We start from the raw sequence: 22,720 nt of genomic DNA on the forward strand, positions 1-22,720 counted from the left end.
CCTGATAGAAGAGTATATAAGTCAAACTTATAAACTTATGAAAAAAACAATGTCACATTTTTCTACCCCGAGGGTAGGGTATAGTCAACTTTTAGGCTTTTGTTTCCTGCACTAATTATGATGTTGATTTAACAGTGTGTGTGTGTGTGTGTGTGTGTGTGTGTGTGTGTGTGTGTGTGTGTGTGTGTGTGTGTGTGTGTGTGTGTGTGTGTGTGTGTGTGTGTGTGTGTGTGTGTTCAGCCAGTAAGCATCGTGCTGGTAATACCTTCCCTTACGGTAAGGAGCTGAGACTAGCAATGAGATGGAACAAAGTGGACTTTGCCAGCAGTGAGCTCTTCAATGATGACATCAACATCAACTGGACGGTGAGAAACATCACAACATACCTGCAGTGATGTAAAGTAACTAAGTACATTTACTCAAGTACTATACTTAAGTACAATTATTAGCTACTTTTACTTTACTGGAGTATTTCCAATTTTCAGTACTTTTACTTCTACTCCACTACATCTCAGAGGCAAATATTGTACTTTTATTCCACTACAATTATTTGAAAACTTTGTTACTTTGTCGATTTTGATTATTATTACAAAACATACATTAACCACTTCAGCCTTATATACATTTTAGGCCATTTGAAAACAGCAGATCTACAAGCTCACAATGCGTTGCGATGTGACACATTGTGAGCTTGTAGATCTGCTATGCTAAAAGATTTGTAGACATTTTATTTAAAAACGTTTGAAATGGGACATTCTGCATAATGAGTACTTTCTACTTTTGGTACTTTAAGTATATTTTGATAGCATTACTTTTGTACTTTTACTCAAGTAGAATTTTTTTTTTTTTTACTTATAACAGAGTATTTCTACATTGCAGTGTTGATACTTTTACTTAAGTAAAAATAAACTACTTTTCCACCACTGCATACCTGAATGTTGTCACACATATACAGGTATATTCACTGTATGTGAATACTGCCACCTAGTGGTACAGACATATTACTACTGTAGATTTTAAATGACTTCCTAATAGTCCCACTACATTCTGTTCTACATTCTGTAACCCATTTAACAAACATTACAAAGAACCTTGTACTCATGCTCATACTCATGCACGCGCGCACACACACACACACACACACACACACACACACACACACACACACACACACACACACACACATACACGCACACGCACACGCACACGCACACGCACACGCACACGCACACTCATTATGTTTTGCATCAGTTGAATCCCCAGATTTCAAGTGCAGCCTATCATACACAGTATTAACACTAGACCAGCAACACAAATGATGCAAGTTGGGAATCCCAAAACCGTCTGTCTGTCTGTCTGTCTGTCTGTCTGTCTGTCTGTCTGTCTGTCTGTCTGTCTGTCTTTGTCCCTTTCATGCCGATATATGGAGATCTCTGTAACCGTCTGCCACCTTTATGCCATATATTGTGGAAATCCCTAATGTCAGATTGACGGTTAGACACCTGGATCTCCATGCCTATTTATGGGCAATTGGGTACAGTATATACGTCAGATTGGTGGTTCTGGACAACCGCTTTCTATCCTACTGATTCTCTCTCTCTCTCTCTCTCTCTCTCTCTCTCTCTCTCTCTCTCTCTCTCTCTCTCTCTCTCTCTCTCTCTCCTCGGCGATATGTATTTTGTTTGAAGTCAATCGGTCGTGTGTGCACACACGCGCGCGTGCACACACACGCACGCACGCACGCACGCACGCACACACACACACACACACACACACACACACACACACACACACACACACACACACACACACACACACACACACACACACACACACACACACAGGAATTACACAGAAATCTCATTTTTTTTTTACTTATAACAGAGTATTTCTACATTGCAGTGTTGATACTTTTACTTAAGTAAAAATAAACTACTTTTCCACCACTGCATACCTGAATGTTGTCACACATATACAGGTATATTCACTGTATGTGAATACTGCCACCTAGTGGTACAGACATATTACTACTGTAGATTTTAAATGACTTCCTAATAGTCCCACTACATTCTGTTCTACATTCTGTAACCCATTTAACAAACATTACAAAGAACCTTGTACTCATGCTCATACTCATGCACGCGCGCACACACACACACACACACACACACACACACACACACACACACACACACACACACACATACACGCACACGCACACGCACACGCACATGCACACGCACACGCACACGCACACTCATTATGTTTTGCATCAGTTGAATCCCCAGATTTCAAGTGCAGCCTATCATACACAGTATTAACACTAGACCAGCAACACAAATGATGCAAGTTGGGAATCCCAAAACCGTCTGTCTGTCTGTCTGTCTGTCTGTCTGTCTGTCTGTCTGTCTGTCTGTCTGTCTGTCTTTGTCCCTTTCATGCCGATATATGGAGATCTCTGTAACCGTCTGCCACCTTTATGCCATATATTGTGGAAATCCCTAATGTCAGATTGACGGTTAGACACCTGGATCTCCATGCCTATTTATGGGCAATTGGGTACAGTATATACGTCAGATTGGTGGTTCTGGACAACCGCTTTCTATCCTACTGATTCTCTCTCTCTCTCTCTCTCTCTCTCTCTCTCTCTCTCTCTCTCTCTCTCTCTCTCTCTCTCTCTCTCTCTCTCTCTCTCTCCTCGGCGATATGTATTTTGTTTGAAGTCAATCGGTCGTGTGTGCACACACGCGCGCGTGCACACACACGCACGCACGCACGCACACACACACACACACACACACACACACACACACACACACACACACACACACACACACACACACAGGAATTACACAGAAATCTCATTATTGTCTACATATTATTTTCCCTTTTTTGTTTTCTGGTCTACAGCTTCAAAACAGTTACATAACCTGTCCCTGTTTTACCTCCACTGTGTCCAACAGGATGAAGCTTTGAAGGATTGCATGATGTTCGCACTGCTCAATGACAAGACACAGTTTGTACGTCTGTTCATTGAGAAGAAGTTCAACATCAAGACATACCTGACTTATGGCCTCCTGGAGGAACTCTACAGCAGAGTGGATAAAGATACACCGTTTGAACACACACTGGTCTACAATCTGCTACTGGAGCGTCTGAAGAAGCGTCTGGGAACCCCAGACCTTTCCTCTCCAGACCCCAGACCTTTCCTCTCTCTGGAAGAGATCAGCCTGTTTGAGGTGGGTTTAGGTTTAGACAAATCTATATTATAATCCTTGATCAGTGGTTCTGAGGAGATGACATTCACTCACTACTTAATGTTGTAAGGTTAGTGGAGGGAATTAAACTAACAGCACAATCTACTTATTGTAATATAAAAGCTAATGTTTAAATTATTGGTGAATAATATAATCTTGATAATTCTGTTGAAGAAATAATATACTTTATGAATATTATTTTCTGAAGGAAAAAGAAAGAAAGCAATTGTACAAAGCCACTTGATTTGAAAGGAAATGTGTCCTTTGTGACAGGGTTGTCTTATTTCCTCTTCTTTGCCTCTTCTCTGTCTCTCCAGGTGTCAGGTGTCTTGAAGAAGTTAATGGGTGATGTGAAGCCTTTCAACTTCACTGATCTGGGTCTAGAAGACTTCACCTCTGGTCAGAAGGCTCTGGAGGTATTCTTCTGAATACATAATACTGTTATGTTCTTTCATCCTCTCTTTAAACATGAACCCTAGTGTCCCTGTTCTGGGGTTGAACACTTGCTGAAAATAGCAGATCTACAGGCTCTCAACGTGCGGTGTTGTGGCACGTTGTGAGCTGGTAGATTGGCTATTTTCGGTGAATATATTTAGTGTAGACGGAAATGATTAGGGGGGCCTATACTAGTAATGACCCCAGGGGACTCCGGTAATAGGGTCTAAGGGTTAATAGCAGTTTAATAGTTAGTAGCCAGCCTCTACTGTAATAATCTGTTACACAGTTTGTTTTATCTAATTAAATAACTGCTTTCTTCAGTTTAAAAAATGGCCTGATCAGTAATATAAATGTAAACTCAGGTCTTGATACAATTACTAACACTATACATAACATATACATTATGTGTAAGCTGTGTTTTCTGTATTCTGTTTAATGTTTGTAAACATTGGAGTAAAACACACATATATTTTGATTCATGATGGGGTTAGATACTTGCAAATAGCATGTTTTTATATCTGTTTTTATAAGCCTAATATATCTGTTCAAAACAATCCCAGATTGGGCCTTAAATGCTCATCTCCCATTTCCTCTTCATAGTTCTTCATAGTTCTGAAAGAAGAACGTTCATACAGGAACAAGCCCTGTGAATCCCCCTGGACTCATCTCTTTATCTTGGCTGTCCTACAGAACCACAGTGACTGGGCTGTCTTCTTCTGGGAGATGGTAAAACACCTGATGCTCACAGAAGGATTTATTTTAAATTATGATTTTAGATTTATTTTAAATTATTATCTGTAATGAGCTCTCTCTCTCTCTCTCTCTCTCTCTCTCTCTCTCTCTCTCCATCTCTCTCTCTCTCTCTCTCTCTCTCTCTCTCTCTCTCTCTCTCTCTCTCTCTCCCCCCCCCCAGGCAGAAGAGGACTCAGTGCTGAATGCTCTGAGTGCCTGTAAGATGCTTAGAGAGATGTCAAAGTTGGAAAGTAAGACGGACACCAAACTTTCCATGAAAGAGCTGGCACAGAAGTTTGAGAACAGGGCACATGGTGAGACCTTGAATAAATCATCAAACTGATGTTTTCAGGTTGTGGCTCCTTGACTATATCAACTTTGGAAACATTGGAACATGGAATGGAAATATATGTTTCATATATAAATATTAATATATTGTCATTCTAATTATTTCCAAAAAATAAATCGTATTTCTTTCTTATGATTTTCCTGTGTGCCGTCCTAACCTCAGGTATGTTGATCTCATGTTACGAGAGCAATGAGAATGACTCCTTTGAGGTGCTCAAGAGAGAGTCTCCAGTATGGAACACAAACTGCTTCAAGATGGGTGTAGCTCTTGAATCACACCTCTTCTTCGACCATGATGGATTAGAGGTTGGTCCATCTCTGTCTGGCTGGTTCAGCTTGTATTCTCGACAATCTTGGTCAAGGTTTCAGCCACTTTAATGACTTTAACTTTAATTATAAAATGAAAATGAAATATTTCAAGGTATGAAACGTAAAAATAGTGGAGGCACATATTTCTGTCAGCCTGGAATCCAGACTGAATCGCTACATTCAACGGTTGTTGTCTCCGCCAGGCCGAAAGGCATGGCGAGAGAGTATGTTTTACCCCCTGTCCGTCCGTCCGTGTGTGTGTCCGTGTGTGTGTCCGTGTGTGTGTGTGTCCGTCCGTCTGTGAACAGCTAATCTCCCGCACCGTTGGCTGGACATCACGCAAATCGCTACACAGTATCTCTATAGTCATGTGATCAACACAGATCTGTCTGATTTTCCATATTCCATCCTGCTTGGCTAAGGTTGGCTTCCAAAGTTTGCAGGATTGGTCCGTTTTGAACTAAATGCCTCAAATCATGAACGCAGCTTGCTATTTCCGTGAAATTTCACACGCACATTCCCACTTGGCAGAGGAAGAAATGCCACTTGAAAATGTTCAAATCAGCCTCATGGTGGCGCTATAAAAGGCAGATTTGCGTTTTTAACTATAACTGCACCAATCTGCGTGAAACTTTGCACGCATACTCCATAGAGGCCAAGGAAAAACATCTGCCCTGCGTTTTTCACATTAGCTTTTATAGCGCCACCAGGAGGCCGACTTATGTAAAACACATTTTTTAAGATTAAGCCTTCACATTTTATCCAAATTTCACGCAAATCGGTACACATGATCTCTATAGTCATGTGATCAAGATGGCTCTGTTTGATTTTTCAGATTCCATCCTGATTGGCTAACATTGACATCTAAAGTTTGCGGGAGTAGCCCGTTTTGAACAAAATGCCGCAAATCATGAACGCAGCGTCCGATTGCGGTGGAACTTTGCACGCACATTCGCGTTGAAGAACAAACGCCACCCTTTTAACATTGCCCTATTGTAGCGCCACCAGGAGGCCGATGTTTATTTTTTTTATTACTCCTACAAATCTTGTCCAAACATCATGCAAATCAGTACACATTATCTCGATAGTCAAGTGATCAAGATGGATCTGTCCCATTTTTTATATTCCATCCTGATTGGCGAATTCCGAACATTGTTGGCCCACAATAACCTACCTGACCTGACGGAGACCTGTGCTCCGAGGAGCACTTTTTCTAGTTTGTTTTTTCACTTCACTTCTCAGTCTGGGACTCTTTATACTGTATGTGAAAGGTTCTGATTGGTCTGTGGGCGGGGCGGGACCAGAGCCTTCCAATGTAAAATTCAAGTCATTTCACTTCCTACTGTGATTTGTTGAGCACTATCCGATCAGCAATGTAGTTCCTGCATAACAGGTGACGTTCTGAAAGGAAGACTGACAGACTGAGAAGTGAAGTGAAAAAAATAAATGCTGAACGTAGTGAATCAGTCTGGTTATATTTCTGTGGCCTCATGGCAGCGTGCATAGTGGCACTGATTAGAACCACACTCACACACACACACACACACACACACACACACACACACACACACACACACACACACACACGAAAACAGCTAGAAACAGACACGTCCTCACGCCCTGATCTTGGGTGCCCCCCAAGTGTGTGTGTGTGTGTGTGTGTGTGTGTGTGTGTGTGTGTGTGTGTGTGTGTGTGTGAGTTCTCAACGGGCCTGAAAATTAAGGCTCGGCCCTAACTGGGCCCGACTGGGCCGGCCCGAGGCTCGGCCCGAACCCGACTATTTCCATCATGTTAGGCCCAAAACCCGAAAAAAACCCGAGGGAAAAAAAAAAGAAAAAAAAACTTTTTTTTATTTATTTTTTAAAAATATTTTTAATATTATTATTCTGTTCTGAATGTGTATTTATCTATTATGAAGATGGCGCTGACGGCGCTGACTGACATTAACTTACACTGTGCTTACACTGCACATTGCACCTCTGTGCAATGCAAGGCATCGTCTGCATTTCTCTGCTCACTCGCCCAGGTGTCACTAATCACCGTAATCATAACAAAATTCAGAATCACATCGCTGCCTGTTTCGGATTCCGCACGTTAAAGTATATTTATTCATTTGTTCGTCTATTTATTAACTGCTACTGTAGTCTTACCCTGCGGTACATAAACTCCCGTTACAGTCATGGATCAACTTCAACCTGGTGTTTGCACTTTCTCCATTTACGGTCCGTACATCTATAGAAACGTTCAGATTTTAAATATAAATTGCTTACCCTATGGCCACGGATGTTAAAATGATGCACGGGACTCTCAAAAGTACCCGTATATTCTGTATTGTTCAATAAAAAGCATTTTAATCCGATCGGTGGCCATTTTCTCATAGAGTTATAATGTATCAGAGTGCAATACACCTACCAACCGATAGGGTCGCTTGGTTGAAAGTATATGGAGAAAATGGCCACCGATCAGATTAAAATGCTTTTTATTGAACAATACGGATGATACGGGTACTTTTGAGAGCCCGTACATAAATGTAACATCCGTGGCCATGGGATAAGCACTTTATATTTGACATATGAATGTTTCTGTAGATGTACGGGCTATAAATGGAGAAAGTGCAAACACCAGGTTGAAGTTCATCCATGACGGACGAGACAGACGACCGTCGTGTATCCATGGCTATTACTCCCTCTAACATTTCCCGTGTTTTTAGTTTATTGAAATAATGTCATGCACATTTGTCCAGTGCATAGCCTACTGCAGGCCTTGTTGACTAGATTTAGAAGAGATTTTGAAGCTATTGCTGCTGAAATTATCGATTATTTTTAAGGGGAAAAGCCGTCATTTAACATGCAAGTCAATGAGTGAGAAGCAGAGGGTGCCAGGCGCTGCCAGGCCTGGGTGGGACTAACTTCGGTCACCAGAGATTTCGACCCAGGACGATTCGACCCGGACCATTCGACCCGCTTTCGACCCGCTTGGACCTGACATTTCGACCCGGACCGCGAGAGAGAGAGACAGAGAGAGACAGAGAGAGAGAGAGAGAGACAGAGACGTAATAATAATAATATGTACATTGATTTACCAAACAATTATTATTTGTCTGTCAGGGTGAAACAAGCCCAAAGGCTTTCAAGCACAGCCATTGAGATAAAGTATAGTTTTGGACCATGACGGAGGCGCGCCGAATCAGCAGACCTTGAGGCCAAGGAGTCGCGCCCGAGCGCCTCCAGGCGCGAGTGCCCGCGACGACCGGCCGATGGTCTGCTATTCGACTAAGCGCCGTCCGAGTTATGTACCGATAGGCACAGAATCGTAAATAATATTGGTGGGGACTGCGTTACACAAACGCAGCACACTCCCAAAGCTAGCTCCGCGGAGCTGTAAGGCATACATTATTATTTCATTTAGAAAAGAAGGTTTACAAAAAAACTTCTTTAAAAAATATGTAGTAAGTATGCAACTGGGGGAGCATGCTTACAATATTTACTCTTAAATATACTCAGGACCTCACCGTCACCTTGTACCTTCAGGACCTCACCACCGTCACCTTGTACTCTACTACCCTCTAGGGGTTACACAGATAATTCGACCCGGTAAATTTGGGTCGAGCTGACTCAAATTCGCGGCTGGGCGAATTGTCCTGGGTCGAAATCTCTGGTGACCCTAACTTCGAACCACCAGTCACAGAGTGGAGTGGGTGGGGCTTAGCGAAGGGTCCATTGATTTCTGAACGAACCTGACCACTGAATGTACACTATTGTTGAAGGCTGGTGTACTGTAGACCGAAATTGCCGTGGGTTTTTGTATTAAAAGGGCCCTTGATATGGATGCATCATGCGGTAGCCCTGAAACATGAATGTGAACCATGGCTACATATGCGGCAATGGATTACAAGAACGCTCGTCCCCAAACACACTCGCCCGGGTCTAATCCGGCGGCCTCTGCCCGCGAAATGAATGGGGGTGAGTGTGTTTTGGGGCGAGTGTTCTGTTTACCACCGGAACGCTCGCCCAGAAACGCTTTTTTTTTACTCTCTCTCACTCTGCTGCTGGCTCAGTGAGCGTGAGCAGCACAGTGCAAGTTAACGCCAGTAAGTCAGCACCGTCAGCGCCATCTTCATAATAGATAAATACACATTCAGACAGAACAGAATTCAAAAATATATTATAAAAATAAATAAAAATTCATAATCATTTTTTATTTATTTTTTTCATGGAGCCCGAGGCTCGGCTCGGCCCGACCAATTAGCATACTTTTGAGGCCCGGCTCGGCCCGGGTCGGGTTCGGGTAGAATTTGAGAACTCTAGTGTGTGTGTGTGTGTGTGTGTGTGTGTGTGTGTGCGCGTGTGTGCGTGTGTGTGTGTGTGTGTGGACGGACCATGAACTCATGACCCTACAGAAACAGCTAAAACAGACCGTTCTACTTCTCAGTCTATGCTGTCTCAGGCTTGGTGGGGTGACATGAAGAAGGACACAACAAAGGGGAAAGTCCTTCTCACCCTTTTCTGCCCCCTACTAATCTGCACCAACCTCATCTCCTCAAGGTTAGCACCCAGCCCTACATGTTTAACACAATAACACACTTGTTGTCCCATATGCATATTATACTTGTTACTAAAACTATACATTAATTGACTTTGTTTAAGAATAAGTTGAGTGGGTTTATGATGATGCTCCACCTTGCAGGGAACCAGATTCCAAGCCCAAGCCTTCCTTTGTATCAAGATGGTATCAGTTCTGGAATGCTCCCGTCACTTCCTTTTTGGGAAATGCAGTGATGTACTTCCCCTTCCTCTTCCTGTTTGCCTACGTGCTGCTTGTTGACTTTAAGCCACCGCCCCCTAGTGGGCCGTCCATCAGTGAATACGTGCTGTACTTCTGGGTGTTCACCTTCTTATGTGAGGAGATCTATGAGGTGAGCTGTGTTAACACACCCTCTCCACTCATCCAATAAATACCTACATAAAGTACAACAGTGGAATGATGTTTTAATTGTGTCATTAAAGGCGTATTATGTAACTTTGCCCTGTGTTTACAAAACATACAAAAAATAAATCGATACGCGAGCTCGCAACCGTAGCACTGCGCACTGAGCGACGCCGGCAGTGAGAGCGACGAGGAAGCAGAAAACCAGGGGTTGTTAAAACGCGAGTCGCGCGCTAGCTGTTGGCTAAGCCGCCGGCCGACCGTTCGGGGCGCGTCTATATATATTTTATCTAATTGCTGTATTTCGGTGTTTCTCATTTTTATTTGGGTAGGCAGGACGCATTTGGGCATTACCTTTTGAGAGCTTCTAAGTTCCAACCAATATTTAAAAAAGCCTTTTCAGCTTTTTATGAGTATTTTGAATCTTGAATTTTTGTCCACACTATTTAGGAGGATGTAAGTTCAATCATTTCACTGCCTGCAACGTTGCCACAGCTGTAATGTAAGGCAGCCTGTGCATGTGACATATTCAGCTGATTGTTTATCAGCTTGATTCAGTTTGATTGATGTGTTTGTGAACTTTCAGGTATTCTTCATGCGCGACTTGACTTCACGCGAGAGGATGACGCTCTACATGCAGGATGTCTGGAACATGTATGATCTCACTGCCATCCTTCTGTTCATTATTGGTCTCATCTGCAGGTTGGTACACATTATTCATTATTAGGTACTATAGTACTCCAGATTGTGACATAAGCAAGGACAGAAAACAACAACAACAAAAAACAGTAAATATTGTGGCCTCCTCTTTTGCTAACTGTCCGTCCGTCCGTCCAGGGTAATTCCCCATATAGACCACGCCCATTTCCGCCTGGCACAATTTGCTGCTGTTTTCTTCAAAAGAAACCAACTTTTTGCTACAACTCAGATTTTGTCCAACACTCACACACACACACATAATCTCTGTGATCACTTGATCACGACAGAAATCTCGTCATTGGCAGTCAATGAGATAACTGTCTTCCAAAGTTTGCAGGCTCTGTGGGCAACCTGGCCTTTTCTAGTTCCTCAATTAGCTAGCAATGAAAATACTTTTTTCTTATTGTTAATAACGTTCTAGTCAAGCAGCATACGTTACCCAGAGTCTCTTGGTGCTGTCGGCTACGTTAAAAACATCTCCCTTTAATTATTTATCAGAGCCAGAGAGGTTTTGTTATCGATGTTTCTCAGGATTTTATTTTAATGCTGTTTTATGCTTTCGCTTTCCTTTTTTGCTTTATTGTTATATTAGTTGTACTTTTTTTGTAATTGTATTCTTGCCCTCTAAAGCACTTTGAGCTGCATTTCATGTCATGAAAGGTGTTATATAAATAAAGTTTATTATTATTATTGTGGGCTCGCTGCAGTAGCAACTTTAAACACCCAATAAGGTCTATATGGGAAAGTCAATGTTATTTCAACTGGAAAACCCTTTTTCTTTCACTTGTTTAAAATCATTTTACTTCAGCATGCTTTAACTTAGACTTCATTTAAACTTTAAAAGGTTGAGGCATATTATGACTTCCATTGCTGTGTTTAACTTTTTGATCACTTTTATACTTTTGAAGCTATCCCACTTTAAATGTGGATCTCACAGTCTTTTCAGCTTTTCCAATACACACTAATGGTGTTTGCTAGAAGGGAGAGAGAAGGACAGAGGAGAAATGCCCCATGTTTTCGTAAGGTCACTGTGGCCGCATTCTTTACACTACAGATATGTTTTTTACATCACCAAGATCGCACAGGTCTGCTCTCTGATGTAATCCAAAGATCTAAACGGTGTGATGTATACTTTTTAAGTTAAGACCATTAATATAAACCCATGTCTCTCTTCACTCTGGCAATCAGTACACCTGGTGTTAGCTAGCTTGTCAGTCATTGGCTGCTCAGTGGTGCTATACTAAGTATATTTACTCAAGTACTATACAAGTGCTTACAATGCACAGTTTAATTTTGAGGTACTTTTACTTTCCTTTCCATTTTTGTTACTTCTACTCCACTACAATTACAGAATATGACAGCTTTAGTTACTTGTTACTTTGCAGATTTGATTATTAATACAAAACCTACAGTAACCACACACAGCCGATCTACAATGTGAGGAGTTATGAGCTTGTAGATCTGCTATTTTCTGAAAATTTAAGTACTTTTACTTTGGTACTCATTATATTTTGATGCTATAACGTGTGTGTATTTCAAGCTCCAAAACTACCACCCCCCACACACACACACACACACCCCATACTCCACCCCCCCACCACCCACATCACATGACATACCCCTCCCTCTGTCATACTTTGACTATTCGGAAAAAGCCGATCTACAATGTGATGCGTTGTGAGCTTGTAAACCATCAGAAATAGCTAATCTACAAGCTCACTGGAGCCATGGGGGAGCACCCGACAGGCCCACACCCAACACTCCCGCCCCCTATACCCCTCCATCCCCTTACTACCATCGGCTATGCAAGCAGGTGTGTAACTGATGACAATTAGGAGAATGATAATGGGTGCTCCCAATCTGATCAACCGAAGGCAAGTCTACGCCCACACACAACAGAAAGACAGAGATACAGAGTCAAACTGAATTTTTACTTTTTATAACTACAGTTTTATGGCTTTAAAGCTAGCCCACATTGTTTCTTCAGGAACAATATTTCTAGCTGCAGCAGCAGCGAGCACACAATTTGTAGTTTTTGAAATATTTAACTTTAAACACCCCAAAAAGTCAATGGGAAAGTCAATGTTATTTCAACTGAAAACCCCTAGTAGTAGAGGACCTGGCTAAGATATGTATGTGTCACAGGGTGAATGGAGAACCAGGTAGATTGAAGACAGAGCGCTCGTTTTTAGGCACGGGGCTTCGGTGCGAGGCGGGGCTTTTCGAGACAGGGTTTATTAGCGAGGCTCGCGAGAAGGAGGACGCGGCGCTGCGAGGCGGGGGTTTGTTAAGGGAACGCTGAACACGCGTTCACACGCACACGCTTGTCCATGACGGAGGCGCGCCGACTTAGTAGAGCTTGAGGCCGAGGAAGTGCCCGCGCTGACCGGCCGATGCTCTACTAGTCGACTCAGCGCCGTTTGAGTTGTAAACCGATAGGGACAGAATAGTTCTTTTCATGGATCACTGTGTGTGTGCGTGTGTGTGTGTGTGTGTGTGTGTGTGTGTGTGTGTGTGTGTGTGTGTGTGTGTGTGTCAGGGAGAAACTAAAACAAAAGCCAGAACACAATAAAAGTATCTTAAAAGTCCTGCTTTCAATAAACCAAATTGAAAGCATGAGCGCGTGCGCGCGCGTGTGTGTGTGTATGGTCGCGGCCATATATGTTGTGCACAAGCCTGGCTCGTGGCTCCCTCTTGTGTTGCTTCTACAGAATAGCAGGGTTGGTGGTTAAAAACGAGCGAGCCTTCTTCAATCTACCTGGTTCTCCATTCACCCTGTAACATATGCACTTAATTTAGGAGAGAATATTTCAACTGTTCTTGGCTAATATGACCCCAGGGAACAACTTAGGAACTGTGACTAATTCTCTATCCGGGACGAAATACCCGAAAATGATCACGCCCTTTTTAAAATGACCATAACCGGTGCACTACTTCCAACATGGCTCTATCTGGAGCTACAGATTAACTGAGGTGCTCAAAATGTTCAGAATACTTATGTTTAGGGAAACATAGTAAAATTTAATATTTCTAATTTAATATTTTATGACAGAACAGCTAAAAAACGCAAAAGAAACTGCCAACATATTACAGTCCAGGGCAATAGGAATAATTGTGTGTGAATCAGTCTAAAAGCACCTAAATTGATGTAACCCAGGGCATGCTCTAATGATTTAGCAAGGGTACCTGAGCCAGCAACGCTCTGGGTCATCATTGTGGCCAAATCCAATATGGCCACCTGAAAAAGGTTTTGGCTAAAGCTTTTGAACCAGATTAGCTACAAATGAGCAAACTTGGTGTCTAAATCATGTTTTTTGACAATTAGAAACATGTTGGAATGCTTATCTTTATGACTGGGTGTGGCTGGACCTCTATTTTGCATATTTAAAATAAATATTACCTTTGCAAATTTGTTTCACTTACTGTACCTTATTCTAATCTTACCTTAACCTTGAGTTTGCCAAAAATGACATTTTTGGCAAACTTGGTGTCTACTTAGAAACACATTGGAATGCTCATATTTATGATTGAATCCATCTAGAGCACTCTGACTTGCTTATTACAAATATGGCCACTATACCGAACATGTTATGTAACATAAAGTTTCATCCAGGTTGAGTGTATACAGTAGTTGTAGGAATGAGTTAAGATCAAACTGGAGAAAACAATGTAATTTTATCGAAACAATATAATATGACTATAGAATCCAAAGGATACAGCAACAGCCAGTACAGTATGCACATCAATGCTCAGCATAAAGTGAATACTATCATAATAGTCAAAGGTGTATGGAATTTGAACAATATGTTCAAATTAGAATCAGAAAAGTAATTGCTAAACAACAAATCGTTGCTAGGAATGTGTCTTGGTGTTACTACAACAACAGAACAGCTCTGCAATAACTGATACATACTGCACCACACACACACACACACACACACACACACACACACACACACACACACACACACATACACACACACACACACACACACACACACACACACACACACACACACACACACACACACACACACTTGGGCGGTGTAGCCGGTTGGGACACCTCATTAGTACACCCTTCGCTGTACTGTGATTGGCTCATAATAGTACACCCCTCTACATTAGTACACCCCTAGCTGTACTGTGATTGGTGGACTCTATTGGCTGACTTTATTCAGCACTGTGATTGGCTAGTGAGCAGTGTTGGGACTAACGCGTTACTAGTAACGCGTTACTGTAACGCGTTACTGTAACGCCGTTACTTTTTGCAGTAACTAGTACTCTCTTACTTGCAGTAACTAGTACTCTCTTAGTACATTCTTTGTTAAATTCAGTAACTCAGTTACCGTTACTATGGTGCGTTACTGCGTTATTTTTCCGTTATTTTTTATATAATATGTATATATTATTTATATATACCGCGATCAAACAGAGACTGAGAATTATACTTAAGTACAGTACTTGAGTAAATGTACTTATTTACTTTACACATGTGGAGACGCGCTGTTCCTGTGGGCGTGTTTGTGTTTACTAACAAGAAGACTGTCATGGCGGCGCCGAAGTGTTTCTCCGCCTGGAAATATTCTCACTACTTTACTTTTGTTGAGCAAAAAGAAAAGAACGTTTTAGTTAAATGTACGTTGTGTCCTGGCGGGTCAAAGATCTTATCTACTGCCCACAACAGCAATTCAAATCTGTTTAAACACTTGGAGAAAAAACATGCTGCGACGAAGCTAGTAGCTAAGACTAGTAGTACTACTACAGACCCAGACTCATCCGACGCCGATCCACCTCCACCTAAGCAACAGCGGCTGGATTTTAACCGAGGGAGTGGGACTGTAAGCCAGGGAAAAGTTGATAAAGCCATTGCACGGTATGTTGTGGAAAACATGCAGGCTATTTCTACAGTGGAGTCACCCGCTTTCAGGCAGCTAGTCAGCATGATACCATGTCCGGGCGCCACACGACAAATGGGACGGAAAACTTTTTCCAACTACCTGGAGAAAGAATACACAAACATGGAAAGCGAGCTAAAGAAAACATTTGAGGGGCTGGACTACATCTCGACCACCGCAGACATTTGGTCTGTCCATAACAGAAGCTTCCTCGGCATAACATCTCACTGGATAAACCCCACCACTTTACAACGCCAGAAAGCAGCACTGGCTTGTAAAAGGATGAAGGGTAGGCACACGTACGATGTCATTGCTAGTGAGATTGACCACATTCACTCTTTGTATGGAGTGTCAACAAAAGTTACCTCCACGGTTACTGATAACGGCTCTAACTTTGTGAAAGCCTTTGCCATGTATCAACCGGAATCGCTCTCTGACGCTGACGATGATGATGATGAAGAGGAGGTTATCTTCACTGATGTTGCAGACGTGCTCGACACCGCCGCAGATGAAGAGATTGTTTTACCTCCGCACCAAAGATGTGCATCTCACACACTAAACTTAATTTCATGCGCTGACGTGCTGAAGTGGATCCTTTCAAATCCTGCTAAAGGAATCTACAGAAGCTCTACAGCTAAGTGCACAGCACTGTGGAATAAGGCAAGCAGGTCCACAGCAGCTTCAGACACAGTGAGCGACGTGATCACCAAAAAGCTGCTTGTGCCATGCACTACAAGATGGAATTCATTTTACGATGCTGTGGCAAGAATTGTTGCAATACCTATGGCTGACCTGAGTACCATCTCTGATGCTTTAGGGCTAAAATGTATTAGCGACAGGGAACTTCATTTTCTGAAAGAATATTGTGCCATAATGAAGCCACTCACAGTTGCTCTGGACATCCTGCAAGGAGAGGAGAACTGTTACTTTGGCACCCTCCTGCCCACTCTAGAAACGTTAATGTCAAAGACCCTGGAGATAAAAGACAGTGTGACTGTGGCAACTGGCCTACCTGATGCTATAGTGGAGGTAAGAAACATTCATCAACACCTTTGTAATTATCTGGTTTTCCCTCTTCACTGTACAGAAATACTGCATTTAATCAGTGAATACCAGTCATTTTTATTACAGAACACGTGGTATAATTGTTTACTAAAGGAGAAGTTTATTTTAACTATAGAATAGATGTCATTAATATTGTTAGCTGAGAGAGAGCACTAAGAAAATGGATGAAATGTGCAGAAAGTAATTTTCAATGCATTCTGATATTTATAAACTCTACTGCAGGGTGCAACAGAAATAAATAGTAATATATTTTTGGCTAAATAATATTTTATATTATTTAGCCAAAAAAAATATATTTTTGACTAAATAAAGCTTTAGTTTTAGTTTAAATGATTCTCATCATAACTATAGTTAAAAATCTGGTGGTGTGCAGCTTTCATGGAAATGTACACAAATAAAATGAATAAATAAAAGGGAATCTCACTTATTCTAATGTCTGTGTCACTGTGTGTATGTTTTACAGGCTATCAAAAAACGATTTGCATCCGTCTTGGTCAGCAACGATGCAATGCTGGCAGCCGTCACTCTTCCCAAGTTCAAGTTACGGTGGGTGAGAGACCAGAGGAAGAAAGAGATGATCAAGGGAATCCTGGCAGCAGAGTGTCACAAGGTTGTCCTTGTCCCTGGCCCTGTGCAGCAACCAGCCACGAATCCTGTGTCTCCGACAACTCCACCAGACTCAGGCTCCTCCAAAGACAAAGAGCAGGACTTCTTTTGCTTTGAGGATGAGGATGAAACCTTCAGCACGGTGGAAACTGAGGTAATGGCCTACTTGAAAACAGCCGAAACAGGCATGGAGATTCTCCAAAAATTTCCCACAATAAAGGAAATTTGTCTGAAGCTAAATGCAGCTACCCCATCCAGTGCACCAGTTGAGAGACTCTTCAGTCTGGGAAGTCTGGTACTTTCTCCAAAGAGGAACAGGCTGTCTGACCAAAGGTTTGAGAAGCTGCTTCTCATGAGGTACAACCACTGGTTCAAAGACTAAACCTCTGCTCAAATATTAATTCAGGCCAATAAGCACTTTTTGTTGACTTTTTGTTTTGATTAACTAGGCCCACATAATATTGTGTGTGTGTGTGTCACAGTGAGTGACACAACAGCTCTTACATTTCTGTTATATTCCACAATTTTTTGTTATTTTATGCTTGCTGGACTTCATACTGAACTAAAGGAAAAACACTGACTTGTTTTTGTACTTATTTTGTTGCACTACAACAGCAGTTGCCTCTATATAGTGCTGAAAAAGCACTTTAATTTTGCACTTTGATTCTGAATAATATATTCAGCTTGCTCTCGATTAGTTTCAGAAAAGCCGGCATACAACTCATTTTGTGGTATTGCTCGTAGATTTCATTTTTGAGGAGCTGATGTTTTTTTGTTTTAATGCATTTATGGTTCAGTTGTCTATACCAGCATTTGGTGCTGAGTGAAAGTACAGTCATTCTTCCAAGTTGATTCTGATTCTGAATAATATATTCAGATTGTTTTTGTTTGCAGTTATTTATTTCAGGATACCTTTTGGATACCTTTTTGTTCAATGCTTGCTAGATTTGAGATATGAAGGAATGTTTTGGGGCTAAACACAACAGTAGTTGTGGTGCTCATTCTACCTCACCATCCTGTGTGTGTGTGTGTGTGTGTGTGTGTGTGTGTGTGTGTGTGTGTGTGTGTGTGTGTGTGTGTGTGTGTGTGTGTGTGTGTGTGTGTGTGTGTGTGTGTGTGTGTGTGTGTGTGTGTCCGCCCCTCCTTGATCTTGGGAATGTTGTATATTGTTGAGTGTGTTCAGATCCACCATAACAGGTTTACAGCTATGTTGTGTGTTCATTGTGGCAGACTATACCCAACTATGACCTGTAGATTGCAGGTAACTAAACAGTTATGTCAGTTTGTTCCGGCCTGAAATAAATTGGCACTTTGAAACATATCTTTGTGTTTGTGTTTGTATAGACCACATTGCTTAGCAGAGTTCAGTGATGCAAATGCATGTCAAGTTGATCAACAGATTGTATTATTCTCCAATGCAATAACGGTACTGAAATGAAGGCTATAAGGGCATTAATGGGAGCCTTTTTTTTTTCCAAGTAACTAAAAAGTTACTTTTCACAGTAACGCATTACTTTTTGGTGTAAGTAACTAGTAAAGTAACTGAGTTACTTTTAAATGAAGTAACTAGTACTGGTAACTAGTTACTGGTTTTCAGTAACTAGCACAACACTGCTAGTGAGACACATGATGACATTAATAACCTATAAATAGGACTATGCACTTCAAAAAAACTTTTTTTTTAAAAGTGAGCTTCCATCACTGTGATGACCACTGTGATGACCACACCGCCCACTTCACACTGGGTGTGATTTTTAATGTCCTAATCATACAACATCTACATATCGAGATGCAACAGACTCCAGTTTTGCAGCATTTGCTGTGTCCACTACATGACTTTTGCAGCCACAGTGGAGGAGTATGGTGCAAGCTTTACTGGCATCTGCAAGATGGGTTCAGTAAGGTTCCCAGGTTCTGACATGCTGAATCAGTGCAGCTTGGGTTGGAGGAAGGTTCCAAACCGACCTGGTACCATTTGAAAGCCTTCCCTGACTATGGGAAAAGGAGTGCAGGTATATCCACACATATCGCGCAAAAAAATATCCCTATGGCCCTGGACTCTAATACATTTTTAGCGGTTTCTTTTAGCTGTTCTGTCAAATATCAAATTAGAAATTTTACACTTTGCTATGTTTCCCTAAACATAAGTATTCTAAACATTTTGAGCACCTTAGTAAATCTGTAGCTCCAACGGTTTAGAAGATAGAGCCATGTTGGAAGTAGTGCACCGGTCCTTTTAAAAAGGGCGTGGTCATTTTAGGGTATTTCGTCCCGGATAGAGAATTAGTCACAGTTCCTAAGTTGTTCCCTGGGGTCATATTAGCCAAAAACAGTTGAGATATTCTCTCCTAAATTAAGTGCATACATATCTTAGCCAGGTCCTAGACTAATAAGGGTCCAAAAGCCCTACGGCCATGGCCCCTTAATAAAATAGAAAATGGCTTTAACAATGGTTCATACTGCAGTTTTAACCCCGATTATCCTGTCGCCAATTTTGGAGGTCGCCAACAATCCCCCGATCTGACAAAATCCCCAAATCAGGCTCTGCTCCCTTTTGCTGTGAGCGGTTAAAAGACGCGAGCCGACCACGATTCTAGGGCTAACAAATGGCTTGGGGAGCGTTTCCAGATATCTGGCAGGTTTGATATCTGAAGCTGTCGCTGACTGGAAATCATGCAGAATGAGCTGGGTTGTAACCGAGAGCACAGACGTGCTACAGCCAGTTTGATGGTGTAAACAAGTTATTATAACCTTCATTACAGACACTCTCTCTGTCTGTCTGCCTGGGTAGATGGATATCTATAGGTAGATGTTGATATTTCAGTGTTAAATATAATCTGCATGCATGGACCAGAAGCGACACTGCCATCCACTCGATCACATACGTAGACACATGCCTATAATGCCTGTGCATTAACACCATGATTGAAGTAAATAGTGAACTAAGAGAAATGCCGGAACAGTCATGATAATCTTTAAATCATAAAAATAGGAGTTTGGTTCAAATGAATTAAAATGTATTTATTGTGCTCATGTGCTTCAGGATGTTTAAGCAGTCCGTTGGACGATGTGTCCTGAGTATCGACTACATGGTCTTCACACTCCGTCTCATTCACATCTTCGCTGTTCAAAAACAGATGGGACCAAAAATCATCATGGTTGGCAAGATGGTAAGATATAAGACAGATATTAATGTTCTTTTGTCACGCTGTGAGGGTAGCATTGGTCACTGATATCATAATGAACACTGCCCTGTTTGTGACGTCTCCCTCCCCTCGAGCTCCGGGATGAGGTCCTGCTGTGTCAAGCTCTGGCAGAGGGAAGACAATGTCCAATTCTTATCTTTTTCTGAACATCGGTTCCAAAATGTAAATGTAGTCCAGCTATTCTACAGATGTCTGTTTAGTTGTTTTTTCTGAAAAGGAAAAGATTATTGATCGGTTATAACAACATTTTTAAATGGCTCATTTAGTCACCATGTGCTTTGATTTTAAGACCTAAAGGAAGTTGCAGCCACATCGGCAGCAGTACTCTCTCACCCCAGGTCGTTTGTTGAACATCTTTTTTTTCCTAATTAACCTCTCTCTTCACATCCTTGGACATTAACCAAAAAGTCGACGAGGCAAAGTCAATAGCACAAAAGTAGGATTGGTTATTTGTCAAGGACAGGAGTGATTCTTCCTTCTTCCAACTAGCAGTGTTACGTTCATTTAGTTTGTCAATGTCAAAGTCGACAGTTCTTAGATAGGATTTAAAACATGAATTAATAAGCCTTTGATGTGTAGAGGAGGTGTGCTCTGTGACAGCTGAACTGCACTCTTGTATTACTCTTAACAATAGTGTAAAATAGCGAAAATAGAGGATCTACAAGCTTGTAGATCGGCTATTTTCGCTATTTTTGTATTATTGAAGTAGGGCCTTAATTTATGAAAAAAACATAAAAAGTTTAGATATAAACTTTTTTACAGTGGGACCTCATCCTGGAGCTAGAGTGGAGGGAAGGTCACAAACAGGATAAATAAACTCTAAATATCTTGTTTCTGTTCAGATGAAAGATATCTTCTCATTCCTCTTCTTCCTGGGGGTGTGGATAGTGGCATATGGAGTAGCCAATCAGGCGCTGCTCTATTCCTATGACCCAAAACCAGATCGTATCTTCCGTCGAGTGTTCTACATACCTTACCTGCGCATCTTTGGACATTTTGATACTGAGGGAGTACATGCTGGTGTGTGTGTGTGTGTGTGTGTGTGTGTGTGTGTGTGTGTATTTTGCACAAAATGTGGTTGGTTACCACAGCTCTACAGCAATGATTACTGTCACAATATACTGTAGAGATTTCACTTTTTAACTAAAAACATTTTGTTTTAACTATATACTGTATAAATCACTTACAATACCACAATACCTTTAACATGACATGGACCATTAACTTATCTTATGTGTAAGTTCAGTTTGAGTCTTGCTGACTGTTGAAATGAACCATTTAATGTATTATTATTATTATTATTATTATTACCCTTATTATTATCTATTATTATTATTATTATTATTATTATTGTTAATATTGTTATTTTAATCAAAGTGGGATTACATTGAGCTGGGAGGGAATTCGGCCAACATCATCAAGATTGTGCACTTGGTGACAAGTTTTAGATTTTTGGCATGGTGTTAGGTATGGGCATAAGGTTTTCAAAAACCATCACAAGCAAGTTGGGATCGCCCCCTAGTGGTCTGCTTGCAATGATTCCAATATTAGATAGGTCAGTATATGGTTGAAAATCCAAATAATTGATAGAAACGTTTTTTCAATGGATTCTGTTACTATTGGGCATGTTAAAAAGCATAAGAATCTAGGAAAATCTAAGTTGTGGAAAGGCATTATTTTCAAGATGGTGTCCGCCATGGCTGCCGGCAGCTTAAAATGGCTATGTGATCTTGTCAAGGACGATAAAGTTGTCAACCCCTTCAAAGAAATGGGTCCAGATCTCATCACCTTAGACACCGGTGAGGTCATGGAGATCTCAAACTCCATGTTCATGGAGTTTGTAAGGGACAGAATAGAAAAAGCCACAAAAACCCTTATCTTATGTCATTTCTAGGGCCAAATTGTTCACATTCACCAACACGCCACCTGTGGATCTGAAGAAGGGTGCTAACAAGCTGGGGTCTGCTAAGGCAAATACAGTTCTCATCACCAAGCACGTCCTGATTCAGACATAGATGAATTCTTCAAGCACAAGAATCAGCGTGAACCTCCATCCTTGTCTGATCAAGGCAAGCTGTGGACAGAAACCATGTCTGACATTCTTGGGTGTCTACCAGGTGTGCCTGGTCCTGGACACTCTCCAGCCGTCAAAGAGGCTTCTGTAGTTGTTCTTGATATGGCAGCAGTAATACACATCATCAAAACCCAGCGTGCCGGGGTGTTTGGGGAGTACACACA

General features: G+C 41.6%; 1 protein-coding gene across 2 annotated transcripts in view; it reads left to right on the plus strand.

The window, feature by feature from the left end:
* The window catches only part of LOC308083379 (transient receptor potential cation channel subfamily M member 4-like), a 69,956-nt gene that overhangs the window by 38,730 nt on the left and 8,506 nt on the right, over positions 1-22,720 (plus strand). For both annotated transcript variants that reach the window (XM_080425692.1, XM_080425693.1), the window contains exons 11-21: positions 241-365; positions 2,964-3,239; positions 3,575-3,673; positions 4,296-4,421; positions 4,609-4,741; positions 4,939-5,081; positions 9,517-9,629; positions 9,772-10,000; positions 10,598-10,713; positions 20,320-20,446; positions 21,325-21,502. In XM_080425692.1, the coding sequence (XP_080281818.1) occupies positions 241-365; positions 2,964-3,239; positions 3,575-3,673; positions 4,296-4,421; positions 4,609-4,741; positions 4,939-5,081; positions 9,517-9,629; positions 9,772-10,000; positions 10,598-10,713; positions 20,320-20,446; positions 21,325-21,502 (1,665 nt within the window). The remainder of the gene's footprint in view (positions 1-240; positions 366-2,963; positions 3,240-3,574; positions 3,674-4,295; positions 4,422-4,608; positions 4,742-4,938; positions 5,082-9,516; positions 9,630-9,771; positions 10,001-10,597; positions 10,714-20,319; positions 20,447-21,324; positions 21,503-22,720) is intronic.

The sequence above is a fragment of the Gymnoscopelus braueri genome, assembly GCF_963280865.1.
Source record: "Gymnoscopelus braueri genome assembly, chromosome: 4".
Classification (NCBI taxonomy): domain Eukaryota; kingdom Metazoa; phylum Chordata; class Actinopteri; order Myctophiformes; family Myctophidae; genus Gymnoscopelus; species Gymnoscopelus braueri.